The sequence below is a fragment of the Pan troglodytes genome, chromosome 8 (assembly GCF_028858775.2).
Source record: "Pan troglodytes isolate AG18354 chromosome 8, NHGRI_mPanTro3-v2.0_pri, whole genome shotgun sequence".
Taxonomy (NCBI): Eukaryota; Metazoa; Chordata; class Mammalia; order Primates; family Hominidae; genus Pan; species Pan troglodytes.
Window position 1 is genome coordinate 126297940 of NC_072406.2, and position 20318 is coordinate 126318257.

The 20318-nt window shown below is 40.0% G+C and overlaps 1 protein-coding gene across 8 annotated transcripts in view; it reads left to right on the forward strand.

Moving 5' to 3' along the window:
- Positions 1-4179: 4179 nt before the first annotated feature.
- TDRD1 (tudor domain containing 1) overlaps positions 4180-20318 on the forward strand; it is a 53426-nt gene continuing 37287 nt past the window's right edge. For 2 of the 8 annotated variants that reach the window (XM_063782117.1, XM_063782118.1), the window contains exons 1-3: positions 4204-4387; positions 12796-13126; positions 15925-15983. In XM_063782117.1, coding sequence (XP_063638187.1) covers positions 12802-13126; positions 15925-15983 — 384 coding nt within the window. In that variant the 5' untranslated portion in view covers positions 4204-4387; positions 12796-12801. Of the gene's footprint in view, positions 4388-4465; positions 5015-12795; positions 13127-15924; positions 15984-20318 lie in introns of those variants that run through there. The other 6 variants (XM_016919387.3, XM_063782120.1, XM_016919386.3 and 3 more) reach the window with 5 other exon arrangements.

A 20318-nucleotide genomic window follows, 5' to 3' on the forward strand; every position in this document is an offset into this window, starting at 1 on the left:
CTGTTCTGTTAAGCGTCTTCGATACTGTTGGCAAAACACACACACGGAGGTGTAATGGCACCTCACTCCTCCTTAAATGAAAGTACTACACTGAAGCACATTTTGCAGTTAAAAGTGTCTTGTCATAGAAAATAAATGATTTGACTTTAAAACAATAAATCGACCAAGCCTTCCTAGGGAGACATTAATCCAAGGGGAAAAAATTGAAGAAACCTTAAGCTGTTTTCGGTACTCGTCTGTAATAACATAGGTATTACTATTTCTGAATATTTCTGAATTTATAATTAGTGTAAAGTATATAAATATATCTTTGTGAACCAAGTTTTTCACCATAAGAGAAAAGAAATACAAATATAAACCAAAGACATTATATTAAAATTCTGCAATCCTATATTTGAATTTACAAATATCAGAATTAACTCATGGTACATTTTTTTCATGAAAAAAAAAAAAAGGTGTGTCCACTGAAAACTCCTAGAACAGTGACCAACCCATTGCACACTCCTATTCCCCAGACTGTGATCTCTAAAGAGCATTGCCCAAAAAAAGTTACCTTGGCTTCTCTTGGAGGTTAAGTGCTGATTCCCAGTAGGGGCAAGAAATATGCAAGATAGCCTAAGACATATTGGTTGTAGCAGAAAGCAAGGAAGAAAAGCAAAGATAACATGAACTGTACCCAAAAGACTCAGAAGGCAGTTCAAAGATGCCCCAACTTCTCAAACAGGACAAATTTAGCATTCAAAAATAATAACAGCAACTGGTTGAGAGGCACTATGTAAAAAAATCAGTGAGTGCATTTATTTTTTTTAATGTCATTGACCCTCTTGGAAAGATGCCAACAAGTCATTAAAATCTGAGAACTGATAAAGGTAAAGAATCAAGCATTCATCCTACCTTTCCTGTTGCAAACTGAATGTCAATCAAATAGTCAATGTGGGGAAGCTCTTCTCTGTAGAACTCCATGTAATAATTGCAGAAAGAAAGATAGATGATCACCATTTTGCAAACCCTGATGAAATAATGGATCTAGGTAATGATCATCTATGAATCTAGAACCATTAGATGAAAAACTGATAGGAAGCTTCGTATTGTAATGGATGGATGGGGCTGGCACCACTTGAACCTACTAGATCAATCTTAATATCCTCCAAAGTGAAACAACTACATACTATGTATTTTCTGAAATGCTACAATAGAGAAGCACAACACCACCTGTGAAGTATTCCTGCCAGGGGGATGCAATCAACAAAATTGAATGGAAAAAAAAAACCCCTGCAGTTACTGTAATAAATAAATTGCAAGAGAAGTACAGGATTTAAAGAGAAACCCCTTTTTAAAATATATCACTGAGTGCAAATACAGGATGTTTTGATACTGATTTGAACATATCAACGATTTAAGATAACATCTGAATGGCTGGGTGTGGTGGCTCACACCTGTAATCCCAGCCCTTTGGGAGGCCAAGGTGGGCTGCTTGAGCTCAGGAGTTTGAGACCGGCCTGGACAACACAGTGGGATCCCATCTCTAAAAAGAAAATAAAAAAATAACATTAGAGGTATCTGGAAATGTTTAGTATTAATTGTATGATATTAAGAAATTATGGCCAGGCACTATGGCTCACACTTGTAATCCCAGCTACTGAGGCAGGGTGATGGCTTGAGTCCAGCAGTTCAGGACTGCAGTGAACTATGACTGTGCCACTGCACTCTAGTCTGGGCGGCAGAGCAAGACGCTGTCAGAAAGAAAGGAAAGGAGAGGAAAGGAGAAAAAGGAGAAAAGAAAGGAAAGCAAGAGAAATTATTGTTTTTAAAGTAGGGATATGTTTTGGTGATGTTACTTAAAAAGTGGTAATCTCTTAAAGACACCTACTTACAATATTTTTGGATGAAAAGATACAATATCCCAGAAAGTAATAAAGTGCTTAACAAACAAATACCACCTGATGATAGTATGTGAAGGAACAGAAACCAACTGAAAGAGCTCCCTGTGGCCAAAGCTGGAAAAATCTGAGCAAGGAAATACAGTAGTTTTGGATTATAAAAGTATAAAATAAGAAAAAAAAGTATAAAATAAATATCTGAGTCCATTATTAAATTAGTAAATGGAGAAGAGACAAATCTCCCATGCAGAAGAATTTCAAATAATTTCTGCAGATACTGCATCCTCAAAGAGGGACAACATAACTCCCTACTCCTTAAATGTGGGCTTCAAATAATAGCTTCCTTCCAAAGTGTATAGAATGAAAAGGGAAGGGAAAAAAAAAGAATATAGTAGAAAGACCCAACAAACACTACCACAGCCAGATGACCAAATCCTACATCAATTGTCATAATCATATTCATAGGATGTATGCTTGATATGATGCAATAAAAATGGCATTTTTACCTCTGTGGTCTTCCTTCCAATAACCCATAACTCCTTTCCTACCAGCAGAAAAACATCAGACAAATTCCAAAAGTAGGGCATCCTACAAAAGGCCTGAGAGTACTCCTGAAAACTTGACATCAAGGTCATCAAAACAAAGTCTAAGGAAGTCCCATGGCCAAGAAGAGCCTAAGGATCCATGAAAACTAAATGTAATATGATATCCTGATGAGATCTTGCATCAGAAAAGGGACAGTAGGTAAAAACGAAGGAAATCAAAAAGATGGGTTTTAGTTAATACTGTATCAATGTTGGTTTCTTGGTTCCTTAATTATAACAAATGTATCATGCTAACAGACCAGGGGAAATGATGTGGCTTCTGTCAGAACTCTGTACAGCACTTTCTTTTCTTTCTTTTTCTTTTCTTTTTTTTTTTTTTTTTTTTTTTGAGACAGTCTCGCTCTGTTGCCCAGGCTGGAGTGCAGTGGCAGTGATCTTGGCTCGGTGAAACCTCCGCCTCCTGGGTGCAGGCGATTCTCCTGCCTTAGTTTCCCAAGTAGCTGGGATTACAGGCGCCTGCCACCACACCCAGCTAATTTCTTTTTATTTTTTTATTTTGAGTAGAGACGGGGTTTCACCATGTTGGCCAGGCTGGTCTCGAACTCCAGACTTCAAGTGATCTGCCTGCCTTGGCCTCCCAAAGTGCTGGGATTACAGGCGTGAGCCCCCACACCCAGTCAGCACTTTCATTTCACTATTCTGTAAATCTGAAACTGCTCTAAAAAATAAATTTAAAAGATACATCAACTAAAGAAAAAAAATCAGGCTTTTAAAGAATTGAAGTTAGTGAAGTTAGTTTTATTCAGAGTCTTACTGAGGGCTGCAACCAGGGAGAGCCCAGAGGATTTCTGTTAAACTACTCCAAAGCAGTGGGTCAGCACACTTTAAATATTAGGTGGTAGAGGTTCTGCCCGGGGTTACATTAGAAGTGCCCAGAAGCTATATAAGATCAAAATATTTTCAAAGTTTGGGTGCGAGAGTAAGTCTAGGCATCATCATTAATCTTGTCCGTTATGTACAGAAAAAGGCAAGGCCTAGATCTCTGAAAGTATCTTTTCTAAAAATGCAGTGATTCTGAGAGGTGGGAACCTGAGTTATATCCGCAGTCTTCAAGGCATTCTTCTGGAGGGCTGAGATGTTACTAAGTCAGGGGGTCTGAAATGCTGACAAACGCAATGAACAAACGTGGCTTTTTCACAGTGAGGGAGGACTATGCTGGGGGCCAGAAGCGGACGTTCGCTACTTTGTCTCACATTTACAATTCTCGGATTTGCTTCAAAACATTGCCCGAAGAGTGCCTAGGCTGCAGATGTCGACAAGATTAACCATGAATTGATAAGGTAGAAACTAGATGATAGGCACACAAGGGTTCCCTTATGAAATTGTTAGAAAAGTTCCATAGCAAAACAAACAAACAAAAAAAAACAAACAAACTTAAAAAGCTTGTCTTTAAGTAACACCAACAGGTATAATCACATGCCCTCAGTCAGGAAGCAAAGAAAAAAAGTATGAGCACGTGTGTGTTTACTTTCCAAGACCAGGCAGAGGCTGTTGATTATTTGGAAAACCTTGGAAGACCTTTAAGTGGCCACGGTGACCCAAGTGACCTTCGAGGAGACAAAGTCTGCATCTTTGCGCCCAAATTTGCCGAAGGCGTTGCCAGAGACATCTTTCTAGAAGAAGCTAGAACAAAATAAAAGTTTCTGCAAAGGAACTTTTTGAGCCTGCAACTAGAGCACAAGCTGCTTCCGGGGAAGGCGGAGGGAACACGTGGGCACATTGAGTTGCACGTGGACGCGGAGTGCGCAGGCGTGCGCTGAGGCCAGGAGGGCGCACTGGGGATTGGAGGCGAGGGAAGTGCAGGGCGCATCCCAGGCAGCGGGGCTCCCAGCATCGGCAGTCGCCATCACCGCCAGGCCGCAGAGACAGGTTCGGATCCGCGGTCCTCTTGCCTCTTTCCAGGTCAGGGTTCCCAGGCGTATAGGGGAGGGAGAGGGCCTGCATGAAGGGGAAGGGAGGGGGCTTCGGTCGTTGGGGGCCAGACGTTGGGCGCTGGACGTTGAGGTTGGGCGTTGAGCGGGTACAAGGGGCCTGGAAGTGGAGAGAGGAGAGTTGGAACCTTGCTGCGAGGGTTTGGTGTGGGAGGATTCTCTGAGTTTGGAAATAGCGCTTCCGGGCATCACTCCTTCAAATGCAAACGTTCACCTTCTCTCTAAGAGAAACTTGCATGTGGATTCAGTGCCTTCGTTTGACTAAAAATTACGATACAAACAATATTAACATTTACTAGACTTTTTTTTCCCCTACTTTCCTCCTATAGGAAAGGAAGATGTGCTAGGGCATTTACTTAGATGTGGGTCAGCTGGCGCTAGTTTGTTTAAGTAGTTCCTGCTGTGTGCCAGTAGCTTTTCCGGGCCCTAGGGTCCTTGCTATAAATACGTTAGCCCTGCTGGGCTTCTGAACTAAGGGAGCTAATGCTTCCAGCTTCCTTAGTGAGGCAGCACGGTGCTGTATGCTTAAATCCAAGGCCGTGGAGTCTGACCTGCGTTTTTATCTAAACTGTGTAAGGTGCTGGCCCTGGGTGGTTTGGTAAGTTATTCCAACTTCCCACGTCTCCCTTGTTTATCTGTAGGAATAACGAAATAAAAATACTTTAGTCCTCAAATTATTTTCATCTTAAGCCTGCAAGCTGGTTCCACAGGAATGGAAGAAATTTTGTGCTTGTAGGAGTGGTATAAAAGTAAAGCAGAAATAATAGCTGCCCTTTAAGCCCTTAGGAAGTACTAGCCACTGTGCTAAGTGATTTACTTCGTCTCTCATTTAATTCTCGTGATTAGGATTTGTGAGGAAGTTAACTACTGCCCTCTGCATTTTACAGTCGCTGAATCCTAGAAAGATGAAGTGATTTGCCCAAGATAGCGTGGCTAAATGAGGAAGACGAGACTTACCTGGCTGACTTAAGAGCTCATGCTTTACCGAAGCGTTGAGTTTTGTCTGTTTAAAACCAGAGTGTTTTTGTTCTTTGAGTTAAGAGTTTCACTCTTGTTGCCCAGGCTGGAGTGCAATGGCGCGATCCCAGCTCACTGCAACCTCCGCCTCCCGGGTTCAAGCGATTCTCCAGCCTCAGCCTTCCTAGTAGCTGGGATTACAGGCCAGCCACCGGCGCCCTGCTAATTTTTGTATTTTTAGTAGAGACAGGGTTTCACCATGTTGGCCAGGCTGGTCTCCAACTCCTCACCTCAGGTGATCCGCCCACCTCGGCCTCCAAAGTGCTGGGATTACAGGCGTGAGCCACAGCGCCCAGCCAAAACCGGAGTGTTTTCTTTGAGTAGAATGATTCTTGCAGAATACATGGGGTTGCCAGGAAGACAAAAGCAAACATCAGAGAAGGAAAAAAATGACAGCTGAGTATCTCTGCATGCACTTTTGTTGTTAAAAGAACTCCAGCCTGTGGTATCCTAGAGGGAGAAGAAATGACTTACCCCACTATTCATAGTGTATCTTAGGAAGCCCCCAGCAACATCAGGGAGGACCGATAGGATTCCAAAGAAAAGAGAGGGTCTACCCTTAGGGAGCTTCAGGTCTTAATGGGTTCAAAGCGTGAAGTACAGAACAAAGAAATCCAGAAAGCTGAGCCCTCATTTTTGCCTGTAGAACTATAGAAATGAGTCACTTTCAGTCCACTACTCTTCTAGTACATCAGTGATTCCTAATTCTAAGAAAATGAGGTACTCTTTAACGTAGAGAAATGTTGAGACCCTTCTAGTTAACCTTTTATGTTAGCTGAATCAACATTTAATTACTGTGGATTCCAGAATGATTAAATATATTTCTATTTATCACTAGTAGCATGAAAAAATAGTAGATTGTATATAGGGGAAATTATTTTAAAACTGGGTGAGGTTAGCTGATGTGGCTTCAGGGCCTGTGCAGCAATAATCTGTCACATTTGTTTACCTGGGTATCAAGTCTAAAGCCTGAGGTTGGGAATCACAGTATTATGCCATAGGGCCTGCCTACTTGTGATTCAGATATTCCCAGTGGTTGATACAGGATGAACCAAGTAGGAATAGATGCTAAGTCTTACTGGTGTTTTGTAATGTTAAAAATTCACGGCCCAGTGCGGTGGCTCACGCCTGTAATTCCAGCACTTCGGGAGGCTGAGGCGGGCGGATCACCTGAGGTTAGGAGTTTGAGACCAGTCTGGTGAAACCCCGTCTCTACTAAAAATACAAAAATTAGCCGGGCGTGATGGGACATGCCTGTAGTCCCAGCTACCTGGGAGGCTGGGGCAGGAGAATTGTTTGAACCCAGGATGCAGAGGTTGCAGTGAGCCGGAGATCATGCCGCTGCACTCCATTCTGGGCGATGGAGCGAGACAACATCTCAAAAAAAAAAAAAAAAAAAAATTCACCCTTAAAAGCCTATTCTGTATCCCAGTTGTGGTGGCTGCCTAAATCTATGCCTGCGTTACATTCATAGAACTGTAAATCAAAGAAATCAAAGTCCATGTAATGGTATGATAATTACATATTTAAAAATAAATTCCAAAAGGTTTTAGGTGACTGAACGTTTTATCTGGATTCACAGTAGTACTGGCCACCTGCTCCAAAAGTTAATGCATAAATGGTAGTGTTCAAACTCAGGGACATCCTGACTTTCCTGTTGACGGGCTGCCAACCCGTGTCTGGAATCTTGTGTTCCATTTTGAGGGTCATGTCAGTATAAGAGTCTCAGATATTTTTGAAAGGTTGTGGTCACAGGGCAGCAACAGCTGGGAAGGGGAACCATTTTACAAAAAACACTGCAGCACAATTGGCTGTCCCGAATGAAAGGAAACAAGAAGTTTGTGGTCCCAGAACAGGTGTAGATGTCTATTTGCCCTGGGTGTTGTAACGAAAATTCCTGAATAGGGTGAGTCCTTCAAACATTCTCCAAATAGGGTGGACCTTCTTTTAAGTAAAAATCCTCTTTATTTGCTACTTAAACTTTATCGTGAGTCTAACGCGGATGTTGTTTCTAAAGTCAAATATATTTACTAATTTTTGGATTTTGGAGGAATTGTTGTGAGACATGAAGTTTTGTTATTAAATTTCAGTAAACCTCATAGCCTGATGTGCTTCTCCACTTAAGACTGCCAGATGTCATTTCGGACAGCAAGTGTCATTTTCCCTGTCCAGGTTGGCATGAAAGCAGTGCAATAGTGCATTTAAAATAGTTTTTATCATACGAATATCTTTTTTTTTTTTTTTTTTTTGAGACTGAGTCTTGCTCTGTAGCCCAGGCTGGAATGCAGTGGTGTGATCTCAGCTCACTGCAAGCTCGCCTCCTGGGTTCATGCCATTCTTCTGCCTCAGCCTCCCGAGTAGCTGGGACTACAGGCACCCGCCACCATGCCCGGCTAATTTTTTGTATTTTTAGTAGAGACGGGGTTTCACTGTGTTAGCCAGGATGGTCTCAATCTCCTGACCTCGTGATCCGCCCGCCTCAGCCTCCCAAAGTGCTGGGATTACAGGTGTGAGCCACCGCGCCCAGCCAATCATACGAATATCTTTTGAATGCCTAGTTCTATAAAGCACCATGGTGGATATTGCAGGAAGTCAAAGATATTTTTGTTCAGATTTTTAAAAATAAGAGTTCCTGCACTCAGGCAACTTAAAATAATTTAAATGACAGATATAACTGTCTATAGGTAACTGTAATACGGGGTATTGAGGCGCTGACTGTAGATTGACAGCATGAGTAAGGACAGTGTTATGAAAGACTCTCAGGTGTAACACACAGCAGCATACTGAGGATCCAACTCAGTGTCTTAAGAAGATGACTATACGCTAGTTTTATGGCTTAAATATTGCTTTGATCCTTTACTTGATTTAGAATTAAGTTACCACATTTTTGGAAAAAAGGTTTACTATTAGATGATACTTCAGTCTTAAAAATGTTTTCATCTATAAAAATGATTCATTCAATATAATTTGGAAAATGAAAAAGACAGTGAAAAAGATATCCTCATCAACCCACCTACCCCAGAATACTCATTGTTATTTATAATGTAATATGTTTCATTCATCTTTTTTTAACCTGGAGTTTTGATTTTCTTTTGCGGTTATAATTATATTGAATATACAGGTTTTTTACTGCTTTTTCATTTGCCATTTTAACAGACATTTTACAGTGTTTCTGGAAACTAAGATTCTGAATGATAGTATAATAGGCTGTCTATTAAAGCCATCACAGTTAACTTTTTTTTTTTTTTTTTTTTTTTTGAGACAGTCTCGCTTCGTTGCCCAAGCTGGAGTGCAGTGGCGCAATTTTGGCTCGCGGCAACCTCTGCCTCCCAGATTCTAGGCGATTCTCCCACCTCAGCCTCCTGAGTAGCTGGGATTACAGGAGCCCACCACTCCTCGGCCTCCCAAAGTGCTGAGATTACACGTGTGAGCCACTGCGTCCGTGCCTTTTTTGCTATTTTAAATGGGACATTTTTATATATGGGATTTTTTGGTATTTAGGATTATTTTAATGGCATGATTTCTAGATGTAGAGGTACCAAGTCAGTGGCTAGGAATGCTTTTTAAAAACCCCATAGATATATACGTATATATTTCTAAATTGCTTCCCAGAAAGAGTATATTAATTGATACTCCCTTCAGTAATGAGTGGCTTAATTTTTTAATTGCACCCACTAGGCAGAAAATGCATACTTATTTCAATTTGAATTTTTTTTTTTACTATAAATAGGGTTGAATGCTTTTCCCCTTATGTTTATGAACTTATCTTCTTCCTCTCTGCATTCTGTTCATGCCTTTTTGTCATTTATTTTACTGTATTGATTGGCCTGCAAATAACAGCTTATTTGATGCCTCAGCGTGTCTCTGCATAGGCAAACCAGAGCTGGAGTGATGACGCGAAGGAACCGCCAGACACACTTGGCTCTGCATTTTCTCCTTCACCATCCTCAGGCTGTGCTTATTACTCCCTAATTACAAAATGGGTGATAAGTCTCCAGGCCTCAGGACCGTGTTGCAGGAAGAAAGGGGTGAAGGCCTGTGCTAGCCACATCTGTTCCTGTTCTTCGGGATAGGGAGGAGCTTTCTCAGAAGCCCCCTCAGGAGAACTCTGTGGCCAGTAGTGTCGCTAACTCTAGCTGGCAAATCAGAGGTTGAATAGCGTTTGAGTCTGCTACAGTTTCTGGAGGTTCTTAATATTTATCCCACTTTTGAAAAGGTATCAAATTTGTCATCTTTGTGATAGTATTTCCTGGACTCTTTGCTATTTTGGTAAGTTTTAATTGTCACATAGTTATGTTTGCTATCATTTCCTTTGTGATTTTTTTAACTACTTTTAAACTAAAGAAACCCTTCACCTGTGGCTATTTGCAGTCTGATTCTCTGTGAAGCATAATCTGAGATGGAGATTTGTGTGTATTGTGATGAGTGAATGTAGCATGTATGATACTAGTTTTTTTGTAGTCGAGGTGGTTTTTGCAGTCCAGTATATACTCAGTGTTGAAAAAAAGGAATATTCTTGGTTGTATTAGTCCCAATTAGGTCAAGTTTATTGTTACTCATATAGTCTTTACTATCGCCTGTTTTCTGAGTAGTAGTTGTCTAAGATAGATGTGTCCTAATCATAGTGGACTGAATTTCTTCTCCTTCAGTCGGGTTTTGTTTTACACACCTCAAAACAACATTATAATGATTCAAAGATTCCTGGCTGCTTTATCTCCTTGGAGTGTTTGTTTTTTGTTTTTGAGACAGAGTCTCATTCCGTTGCCCAGATTGGCGTGCAGTGGCATCATCTCTGCTCACTGTGACCTCTGACTCCTGGGTTCAAGCTATTCTCCTGCCTCAGCCTCCCGAGTAGCTGGGACTACAGGTGTGTGCCACCACACCCAGCTAATTTTTGTATTTTTAATAGAGACAGGGTTTCACCATGTTGGTCAGGCTGGTCTCGAACTCCTGACCTCAAGTAATCCACCCGCCTTGGCCTCCCAAAATGCTTGGATTACAGGCGTGAGCCACTGTGCCCAGCCTATGTTTTCTTAATTAATGTAAAATATCTTCACGTGTCTCAATAGTTTCTACCTTGAGTTTGATTGTATGTGCTACTGATATTAACATTATATCTTTTTTGTTTTCTTTTATTTCAAGGCGGAGTTTTGCTCTTGTTGCCCAGGCTGGAGTGCAATGGTGTGATCTTGGCTCACTGTAACCTCCACCTCCCAGGATCAAGCCATTCTCCTGCCTCAGCCTCCCAAGTAGCTGGGATTACAGGCGTACGCCACCACGCCTGGCTAATTTTTTGTATTTTTAGTAGAGACAGAGTTTCACCATGTTGTCCAGGCTGGTCTCGAACTCCTGACCTCAAGTGATCCACCTGCCTTGGCCTCCCAAAGTGCTTGAATTACAGGCATGAGCCACCGTGCCCGGCCTAACGTTACATCTTTTAGTTGTTTGCATAGCACATATTTTAGTCCTTTTACTTGGAACCTTACCATATAATTTGGTTATATGTGTGCCTTTTGTGCCTAACATTTTACTGAATAATTTTCTCCCTGAGTTTTATCTCTTTTAACTAAGACTAACTCATTGATACTTGGATTACTTGGGCTTGATTCTGTCATCTTACTTGATGTTTTCTGTACTTGAATTTTTTTTTCTGTTGAATTAAGATTTCCTGTGATTTTAAAGTTATGTATTCTGTTTCTGTTTGGGAGTTACTCTAATATTTTAATGCACATTCTTTGTATTTCTTATACAGAGTCTAGACTTTATTCCTCCCCCAACCACCACCTGATTCCCCTGGAGTTTTTTTGTTTGTTTTTTGAGATGGAGTCTCGCTGTGTTGCCCAGGTTGAAGTGCAGTGGTGCAATCTCGGCTCACTGCAAGCTCCGCCTCCTGGGTTCATGCCATTCTCCTGCCTCAGCCTCCTGAGTAGCTGGGACTACAGGCACCCGCCACCACGCCTGGCTAATTTTTTTGTATTTTTAGTAGAGACGGGGTTTCACCGTGTTAGCCAAGATGATCTCAATCTCCTGACCTCGTGATCCACCTGCCTCAGCCTCCCAAAGTGCTGGGATTAGAGGCGTGAGCCACCGCGCCCAGCCTTTATTTTTCTTTTGTAATTGAACGACATTGCTCTCTTATTACACAAAACATTGCAGTTCTCAGCCTGTCCCTTCAATTTAGGCGTGCTTATCCATAACAGTTTTACTTCCCCTGGCAGCTGCAGGATCTCCCCCATCGCTGCCCACCTGCAGTCATTCTGTTAGGGGTCTTCTCAGGGTCTGGTCCAATAAGAGTTCCCTACTTTCGAGGGTGCCTGTATATTTTTGTTTTTATTTCATTATCTTGTCTGTATTCTCATTGGATTAGGTTAGGCCTAATTTAAAATAAGAAATGAGATAATAAGTTGTAGGACACCAACTGCTATTTATTTTTTTTTCTATTCAAGACCATGTTAAACAACATTTAGATATTACTCATGCCAGTTTCAGCTGTGACATTTTTCCTCCCGCTCAGCCATTTTGGGAGCAAAGCTATCAGTCACTACTTCAGAAAGAAGAGGTGTTCGTCCCTTTTAATTCCCCTGGGCAGGGCACTTAGAATTCTTTAAGAGTAACGGAAAAACAATCCACCATCTTTTGTGGATAGAGGTTTCTCAGAGACACTTTGTAACAACTTAAACTTGGAAAGCTTGCAACATTTCCAACTTATTTTCAGAGAAAGATGCATAGATAGGTCCTTAAAAGCAGTAGGTATAAATTAACAATTTGTGGAAGTTCAGCTGGAGATGATCAAAGCAGAGGCCTTGGCAAAACAGGAGGGAAGAGGGGTCAGCTGAGATGGATTGTGAAGCCTGCCCAGGATGGTCAGGCAGTGAGTGCGAGGGCATTCTGGGTAGAGGGTTCAGCATATTCAAGGATTGGATATAGCATAAAGTAGGAGAGGGTAGAGGGATTCTGAGAAGGTAGAAAGGTAGGTGATGACCTGATTTAAACACACCTCTTCCGTTGCATTTTGCCATTAAAGTGTAAGCTTTAGGTTGGGAATATTTTAAAACATGAAAGACCTTTTCAATTAGTGTTGCCTCAAAAGCTTTTAAAAATAAGGAATGGTGTTGAACGCTGAGATTTTTGATTTTTCATGAGTTGGTCTGTTGATTTCTGTTAGAGTTCGTACTTACAGAGAACTGGTGTTTTTCTTGTGCCTTGTCGGCCAAGTTTTGATGTCATGGTTATATCTGCTTTGGAATCGTTTTATAGGCATTATCTGTTACGTAAATATATTTGGGAGAATTCCTCTGAGCCTGCAGTTCTTCTGAAATTTTGAAATTAAAAGTTGTCTCTTAAATACATTTCTCTCCTTAGGCCTCGATGAGTGTTAAATCGCCATTTAATATGATGTCAAGAAATAATTTGGAAGCACCTCCTTGTAAGATGACAGAGCCATTTAATTTTGAGAAAAATGAAAACAAGCTTCCACCACATGAGTCTTTAAGAAGTCCTGGAACACTTCCTAACCACCCTAATTTCAGGCTGAAAAGCTCAGAGAATGGAAATAAAAAGAACAATTTTTTGCTTTGTGAGCAAACCAAACAATATTTGGCTAGTCAGGAAGACAATTCAGTTTCTTCAAACCCGAATGGCATCAACGGAGAAGTAGTTGGCTCCAAAGGAGACAGGAAAAAATTGCCAGCAGGTGAGTGAAAACCACAGGCTTCCTACTTCTTCATTCTCATGGTTTCTGTGACTTACCAGAAGTATATATAACCACACACCAGTGGGCTATTAGCAGAACAGGCACATGACTACCTTACCGTATTTGCATTTCATTATTAATTTAGAAGGAAAAACCAGATACCAAGTGGCTACCTTTGGCTTCATTAATCTCAGAAAAAATTCCTGGGGAGAGAATGAGCTTTTTCCCCACAGAGGACTATACTAGGAATGTAGAAAGGAAACACTCTGGCTTTTTTATGGGTGTTCTAAAGATTGACCCGTATCTTAAAAATACTGTGCAAACTTCATGCATATATCGCAAAGATATAGCTAAGATTTTAACTGGTTTCACGTGATTTATTTTATCATTCCTTTAGTTCCCGTTCTAAAAACCTCTCTTGGCTGGGTGAGGTGGCTCACGCCTGTAATCCTAGCACTTTGGGAGGCCGAGGTGGGCAGATCACGAGGTCAGGAGTTCGAGACCAGCTTGGCCAACATGGTGAAACCCCATCTCTACTAAAAATACAAAAACTAGCTGGGCGTGGTGGCACAAGCCTGTAGTCCCAGCTGCTTGAGAGGCTGAGGCAGGAGAATCGCTTGAACCTGGGAGGCAGAGGTTGCGGTGAGCTGACATCGTGCCACTGTACTCCAGCCTGGTGACAAAGCGATACTCTCTCTCAAAACAAAATAAAACAAAATGAAAAAAAAAAAAAAAACCTTTCTAAAGAGGTTAGGACCTGGTAGAATTTAGCCTCTTTGAAGGTATATGAGTTGTGGTCTTTTAACATGGTGATATAATTCTCAGAATGTGCGCTTGGGCCTCTGGGCTTCCCCAAGAGGTCAAAACTGTTTTCCTCACAGTATTTGTCTTTTCTGCTATGCCAACTTTATACTAATGGTGCAAAAGCAAATTATTAGCTCAGCTTAAGGCAGGAGCGCCAACCTGAGTTTTTCATCGTCATGCACTGAAAAGGAAAACCAGAAATGCCAACTTCAGTTAAAAATGCACTTGATTGAGCAGTAAAAAGTATTCTGTTAAATCTTGACCATTGTGTGCAGTATTTTTAGTATTTGTGTAATGAAATGGGAATTACTCCTGACTTTTACCTTCTGAAGTTGGAAAACCATGTGTGCAATTGAGTTGTAAGCTGAAGAGAAACTGTCTTCTTGGAACATACTTTTTACTTGAAAAGATGGACACTGGTTATTCAGACTTACCTGGCAAGCATTTTCTCAAAAATTAACAAAGTGAGCCATTTACTTCAAGGAAAACAGCTAACATATTTTGTTAGTGACAGAGTTCAAGCTTTCAAGCAATTTCGGATTTTAGGAAACTTGTGTCTGCCACTTTGAGCTTAAGGACTTCCCAAGACAGACTTTTCTGGTGAGATGCATGATATTAACACATGAATATTAATATTTTTATTTGGAGACAGTCTCACTCTGTCACCCAAGCTGAAGTGCAATGGCACAATCATGGCTTACTACGGCCTCAAACCCCTGGGCACAAACGATCCTCCTGCCTCAGCCTCCCAAAACCCTGGGATTACGGGCATGAACCACTGCACCAGGCCCTAACACATGAATTTTTGCTATTGCATAATGAAATGTGTCAACAATTGGAAATGCTGCATATAACTCAATGAACCTGTCTTTTCCAAATGACCAATACGTGGTATTGCAGTCATGCATGGGCAGGAATCCAAAGTGCGGGATAATCAGTGAATTCTAACGTAACAATATGAAAAGTTCCTTGATGTGGTTTTAGAGTTCACATTGCTTCTAACCCTATACCACTTGTTTTGGTGTACTATTAAAGGCAAATATCCTTCTATTATTTGCCTTTAACAGAGGAGAACATTAAGTATTCCTCCTCGTTGCAAATAACTGTCTCCGGGAGGCCAAACTTTTTTTTTCAGATACCAAAACCAGAAGCAACATTTCACTGAGTTGAAGGCAAAAGCTGTTTATGAATCCAGCTGTCTTCTGTTAAGCCAGTCATTAATGATATGCAAAAATGTGTAATTCTTCTATATTTTGTTTTGAAAAATATAGTTTTTAAAAATTATCAGCATGTAATGCATTTATTTTTAAACGGATGTTTAAATTTAGTTTTAATTTCTAATACAGTAAATATTGATTGAAATAAGCCATGTAAACAAAAGCTGTGTAGGGTCCTCAGCTTTTAAAAGTGCAGAGGGTTTCTGAAACCAGAAAATTTGAGAACTGCTGCCTTAGTGAATGGAGAAAAGTTCACAATGAGAGGAGCACTAGTCAAGAAAATTTTGAACAAGTTCTTTTATTTATATTTTTACTTTTTTTCAAGACGGAGTCTCACTCTGTTGTCCGGGCTGGAATGCAGTGGCGCTATCTCAGCTCACTGAAACCTCCGCCTCCCAGGTTCAAGTGGTTCTCCTACCTCAGCCTCCTGAGTAATTGGGATTACAAGAGTGCACCATCATGCCCAGCTAATTTTTGTATTTTTAGTAGAGACGGGGTTTCACCATGTTGGTCAGGCTGGTCTTGAACTGCTGACCTCAAGTGATCCACCTGCCTTGGCCTCCCAAAGTGCTGGGATTATAGGGGTGAGCCACTGTGCCCAGCTAAGTCCTTATTTTCTGTTGGGAAAAGTAGGATGTTGCTTATGTTCTGGTGTAGCTATAAGGTCATTGTGGTATAGCCCTGTTACTTGAATATCACCTAATTACACTATTTTTCATTATTAGCAATAAAAAGTATTATTTGGCTTTTATTTGAAATTGTGTTTTTCCTCCCCAGGAAACTCGGTGTCACCACCAAGTGCTGAAAGTAATTCACCACCCAAAGAAGTGAATATTGTAAGTTATTTTATTGTGTGTGTGCTTGTTTGGGTAAAAGATTCTAAACGTGTTTTATTTATTTAATAAAGAAGTGTTCAATTTGTAGGTATCATTCAAGATCAAATGTTTTTTCTTTTATGTACATTTTTTAAAAAAGAAAACTTTCTTAGGTTATTGTAGATTCACATGCAGTTGTAAGAAATAATGGAGATCCTGTGTAGTCTTTCACCTATTTCGCCCATGTTAACATGCTGCAAAACTATAGTACAATATCACAACTGGGTTATTGATACACCATCAAGATACGGAACATTTCCATCACTACAAGGGTCCCTTATATACCTTGTTGCTTATGTTCTGGTGTAGCCAGTCCACTTTTCCTTCTGCCCCTGCCCTCTTAATCCATAGCAGCCACTGATATGCATATTTCGACAATTTTGACATTTTTGAGAATATTATATAAAAGGCTACATACAAACAGTACGTAACCTTTTGGGATTGGCTTTTGTCATTTCACATAATTATCTGGAAATTGATCTAGGTTGTATGCATCAATCGTTCTATCCTTTTTATTGCTGAGTAGTATTCCATGGTATGGACAACTTGTTTAACCATTTACCTATTGAAGGACACCTGGGTTGTTTCCACTTTTTGGCTGTTAAAACTAAAACTCTATATCCATTTATGTACAGAATTTTATATGAACACGTTTTTAATGCTCCAGGATAGATGTCCAGGGTACAATTTCTGGGTTGAAGACTAGTCCCATACTTTGTTTTATAAGAAACTGCCAAATATTTTCCAGAGTGACGGTATCATTTTACATTCTTACCAAGGGTGTATGAGAGCTTCAGTTTCTCTGCATCCTCATTAGCATTTGGTGGTGTAGGTATTTTTATTCTACCCATTTTCATCACAGATGTGTAGTACTATCTCATTGTGGTTTAACTTGCATTTCCCTCACGATTGATGATGATAAACATCTTTTCATGTGCTTATTTGCCATCTGTGCATCTTTGGTGAAATATTTTCATGTCTTTTGTCTATTTTCTAATTTTTTTTTTACCGTTGTTTTGAAAGTTCTTTATATATTTCAGATATTAGTCCTTTGTCAAGTACGTGATTTGCAAATATTTTTTCCTAATCTGTAGTTTGTCTTTTCATCTTAATAAAGTCAGTTTTTCTTTAATGGATTGTTTTTGGTGCTTTTGGTGTCAACTTTAAAACTGATACTCTGGATCCTGAAAATGTTCATTTTTTTTCCCAAAAAAGTTTGATAGTTTTACTTTTTTTTTTTTTTTTTTTTTTTTTTGAGACGGAGTCTTGCTCTTTCGCCCAGGCTGGAGTGCAGTGGCGCGATCTCGGCTCACTGCAACCTCCGCCTCCCGGGTTTACGCCATTTCTCCTGCCTCAGCCTCCCGAGTAGCTGGGACTACAGGTGGCCGCCACTACGCCTGGCTAATTTTTTTTGTATTTTTAGTAGAGATGGGGTTTCACCGTGTTAGCCAGGATGGTCTCCATCTCCTGACCTCATGATCCGCCTGCCTCGGCCTCGCAAAGTGCTAGGATTACAGGCGTGAGCCACCAGATAGTTTTACTTCTTACATTTAAGTTTTGATCCATTTTCAGTTAATTTTAAGTTAAGAAACTTAAGTTTTTGCCTATGGATATTCAATTGCCCCAGTGCCATCTGTTGAAAATTCTCTTTACTGAATTGCTTTCACACGTTTGCCAAAATTCAATTGGACATATTTGTGTCAGTCTAGTCTAAGTTACCTATTTTCTGTAGATATATATGTGTCTGTCTTTCCAGTACCACACAGTCTTGATTCCTGGAGCTGTGTAATAAATTTTGAAATTGGGAAAAGTGATTCCTTTTGCTTGATTTTTCTTTTTAAAAAAATTTTTAACTATTCTAATTCCTTTGCCTTCCAACATACAGTTTAGAATAATCTCATCTCTACAAAAAATATTGCTGGGATTTTCATGTGAATTGCATTAAACCTGTATATCAATTTGGGAATTATTGACATATTTGCTGTGTTGAATCTTCCAATCTATGAACATGGTGTTTCTCCTTTTATGTAGCTCTCTGATTTCTTTATTTTGTAGTTTTTAGCTTACATGTCCCATGCATGTTTTGCTCAATTTACACTTAAGTATTTGATTTTTTTGAGTAATTGTAAATACTGTTGTATTTCTTTCCCCATGTTCATTATTAATATGTGGAAATATGATTGGTTTTTGTATGTTTATCTTCTATCTGTGACCTTGCTGAAGTCTTTTTTTTTTTTTTTTTTTTTCTGAGACAGTTTTGTTCTTGTTGCCCAGGCTGGACTGCAGGGCTGCTATCTTGGCTCACTGCAACCTCTGCCTCCCTGGTTCAAGCGATTCTCCTGCCTCAGCCTCCCAAGTAGCTGTGACTACAGTCATGCACCCCCATACTTGGCTAATTTTTGTATTTTTTAGTAGAGACGTGGTTTCACCATGTTGATCAGGCTGGTCCCGAACTCCTGACCTTAGGTCATCCACCCGCCTTGGCCTCCCAAGGTGCTTGGGATTACAGGCGTGAGCCACCGGGCCCAGCCATTGAAGTCCTTTTAATGCAGTTTTCTACATAGCCAATCATATCATACTGCAAATAGGGACAGTTTTATGTTTTCTTTTTCAATGTATATGCCTTTGATTTCCTTTCTTGCTTTATTGCATTTACTGTAGGAACTTTCAACACGAGGTTTGAATCAGAGTGACAGTGGACACCTTGCCTTGTTTCTAATCTTAGGGAGAAAGCATTCAGTCTTTTACCATTAAGTTTAGATGTAGGTTTTTGTAGATGTTCTTTATCAAGCTGATGAAGTTTTCTCTAGTCCTACTTTTCTGATCCTTTTTATCATAAATAGGTGTTGAATTTTGTCAAATGCTTTTTCTGCATTGATTGATATGGTAGTGACTTCTTTTCCTTTAGTATGTTAATTTGGTGGATTACACTGATATTTTGAATGGTTAACTAGCCTTGCATTCCTGAAATGAACTCCACTTGGTCGTGATATACAATTATTTTTATGTATTGCTGAGTTCTATCTGGTAATATTTTGATAAGGATTTTTACGTAAGTTTTCAAGAGAGATTTTGGTCTGTAATTTTCTTTTATACTGTCTTTGTGTGGTTTGAGTATCAAGGTAGTATTAGTATCATAAAATAAATTGAGAAGTGTCCCCTCTTGTGTTTGCTGGAAGAGAAATTGTATAGAATTGGTGTTAATTCTTCTCTAAACATTTGGTAGAATTCTCCAATGAAAACCATCTGGACCTGGAGATTTCTTTTGGGGGAGTTTTAAAGCCATGATTCAGTTTCCTTAATATTTATAATTAAGGTCTATTCAAATTGTCTGTTTCATATTGTGTTTGCATTTTTTAAGGAATTTGTTCATTTTGTCTACATTGTCAAATTTATGCGTGGAAGTGTTCCCAGTATTATTTTCATGTTAGTGGTGTCTGTAGTAATGTTCCCTATTTTATTCCTGATCTTGGTAATTTCTGTCTTTCTTTTCTTTATTGTCTGTCTTGCTACAGATTTGTGTTCTACTGATCTTCCCAAAGAAATAGGTCTTTGTTTCATTTTTTTTCCTGTTTTTTAAATTAATTGATTTCTTCTTTTATCTTTATTATCTCTTCTGCTGCTTTTGGGCGTGTTTTTTGTCATTGTTTGGGGGTTTTTTTGTTTGTCTTTTTAGTGGTTGGTTGGTGGTTTTTTTTTTTTTTTTTTTTTTATTAGACAAGGTCTCCCTCTGTCATCCAGGCTGGAGTGTAGTGGCGCAATCATAGCTCACTACAGCCTTGTACTCCTGGACTCAAGCAGTCCCACTTGCTGAGCCTCCTGGAGTAATTGGGACTACAGGTGTATGCCACCACACCTGGCTTTTTTTTTTTTTTCTGTAGATATGGGGGTCTTACTGTGTTGCCAGGCTAATCTTAAACTCCTGGCCTCAAGTGGTCCTCCCACCTTGGCTTCCCAAATTGCTGGGATTACAGGCATGAGTTGCCCTGCCCAGCCTCAGTGTATCTTTTATTTATCTTGAAACTTCATCTTTAACTCATGTATTATTTAGAAGTGTATGTTTTCGTTTCCAGGTGTTTGAAGATTATTAGTATTTTTTCTGCCACTGATTTCTAGTTTGAGTCTATTGTGGTCAGAGAATACCTTCTGAATCATATCAGTTCTTTTAAGTTTGTTGAGGTTTGTTTTATGGCTCAGGATGTGGTCTTAGTATACATTCTCTTGGCACTTAAAAAGAATGTGCCTCGTCTGTTGTTGGGTCAGACGACCTATAAATACCTAATAGCTCCTGTTGGT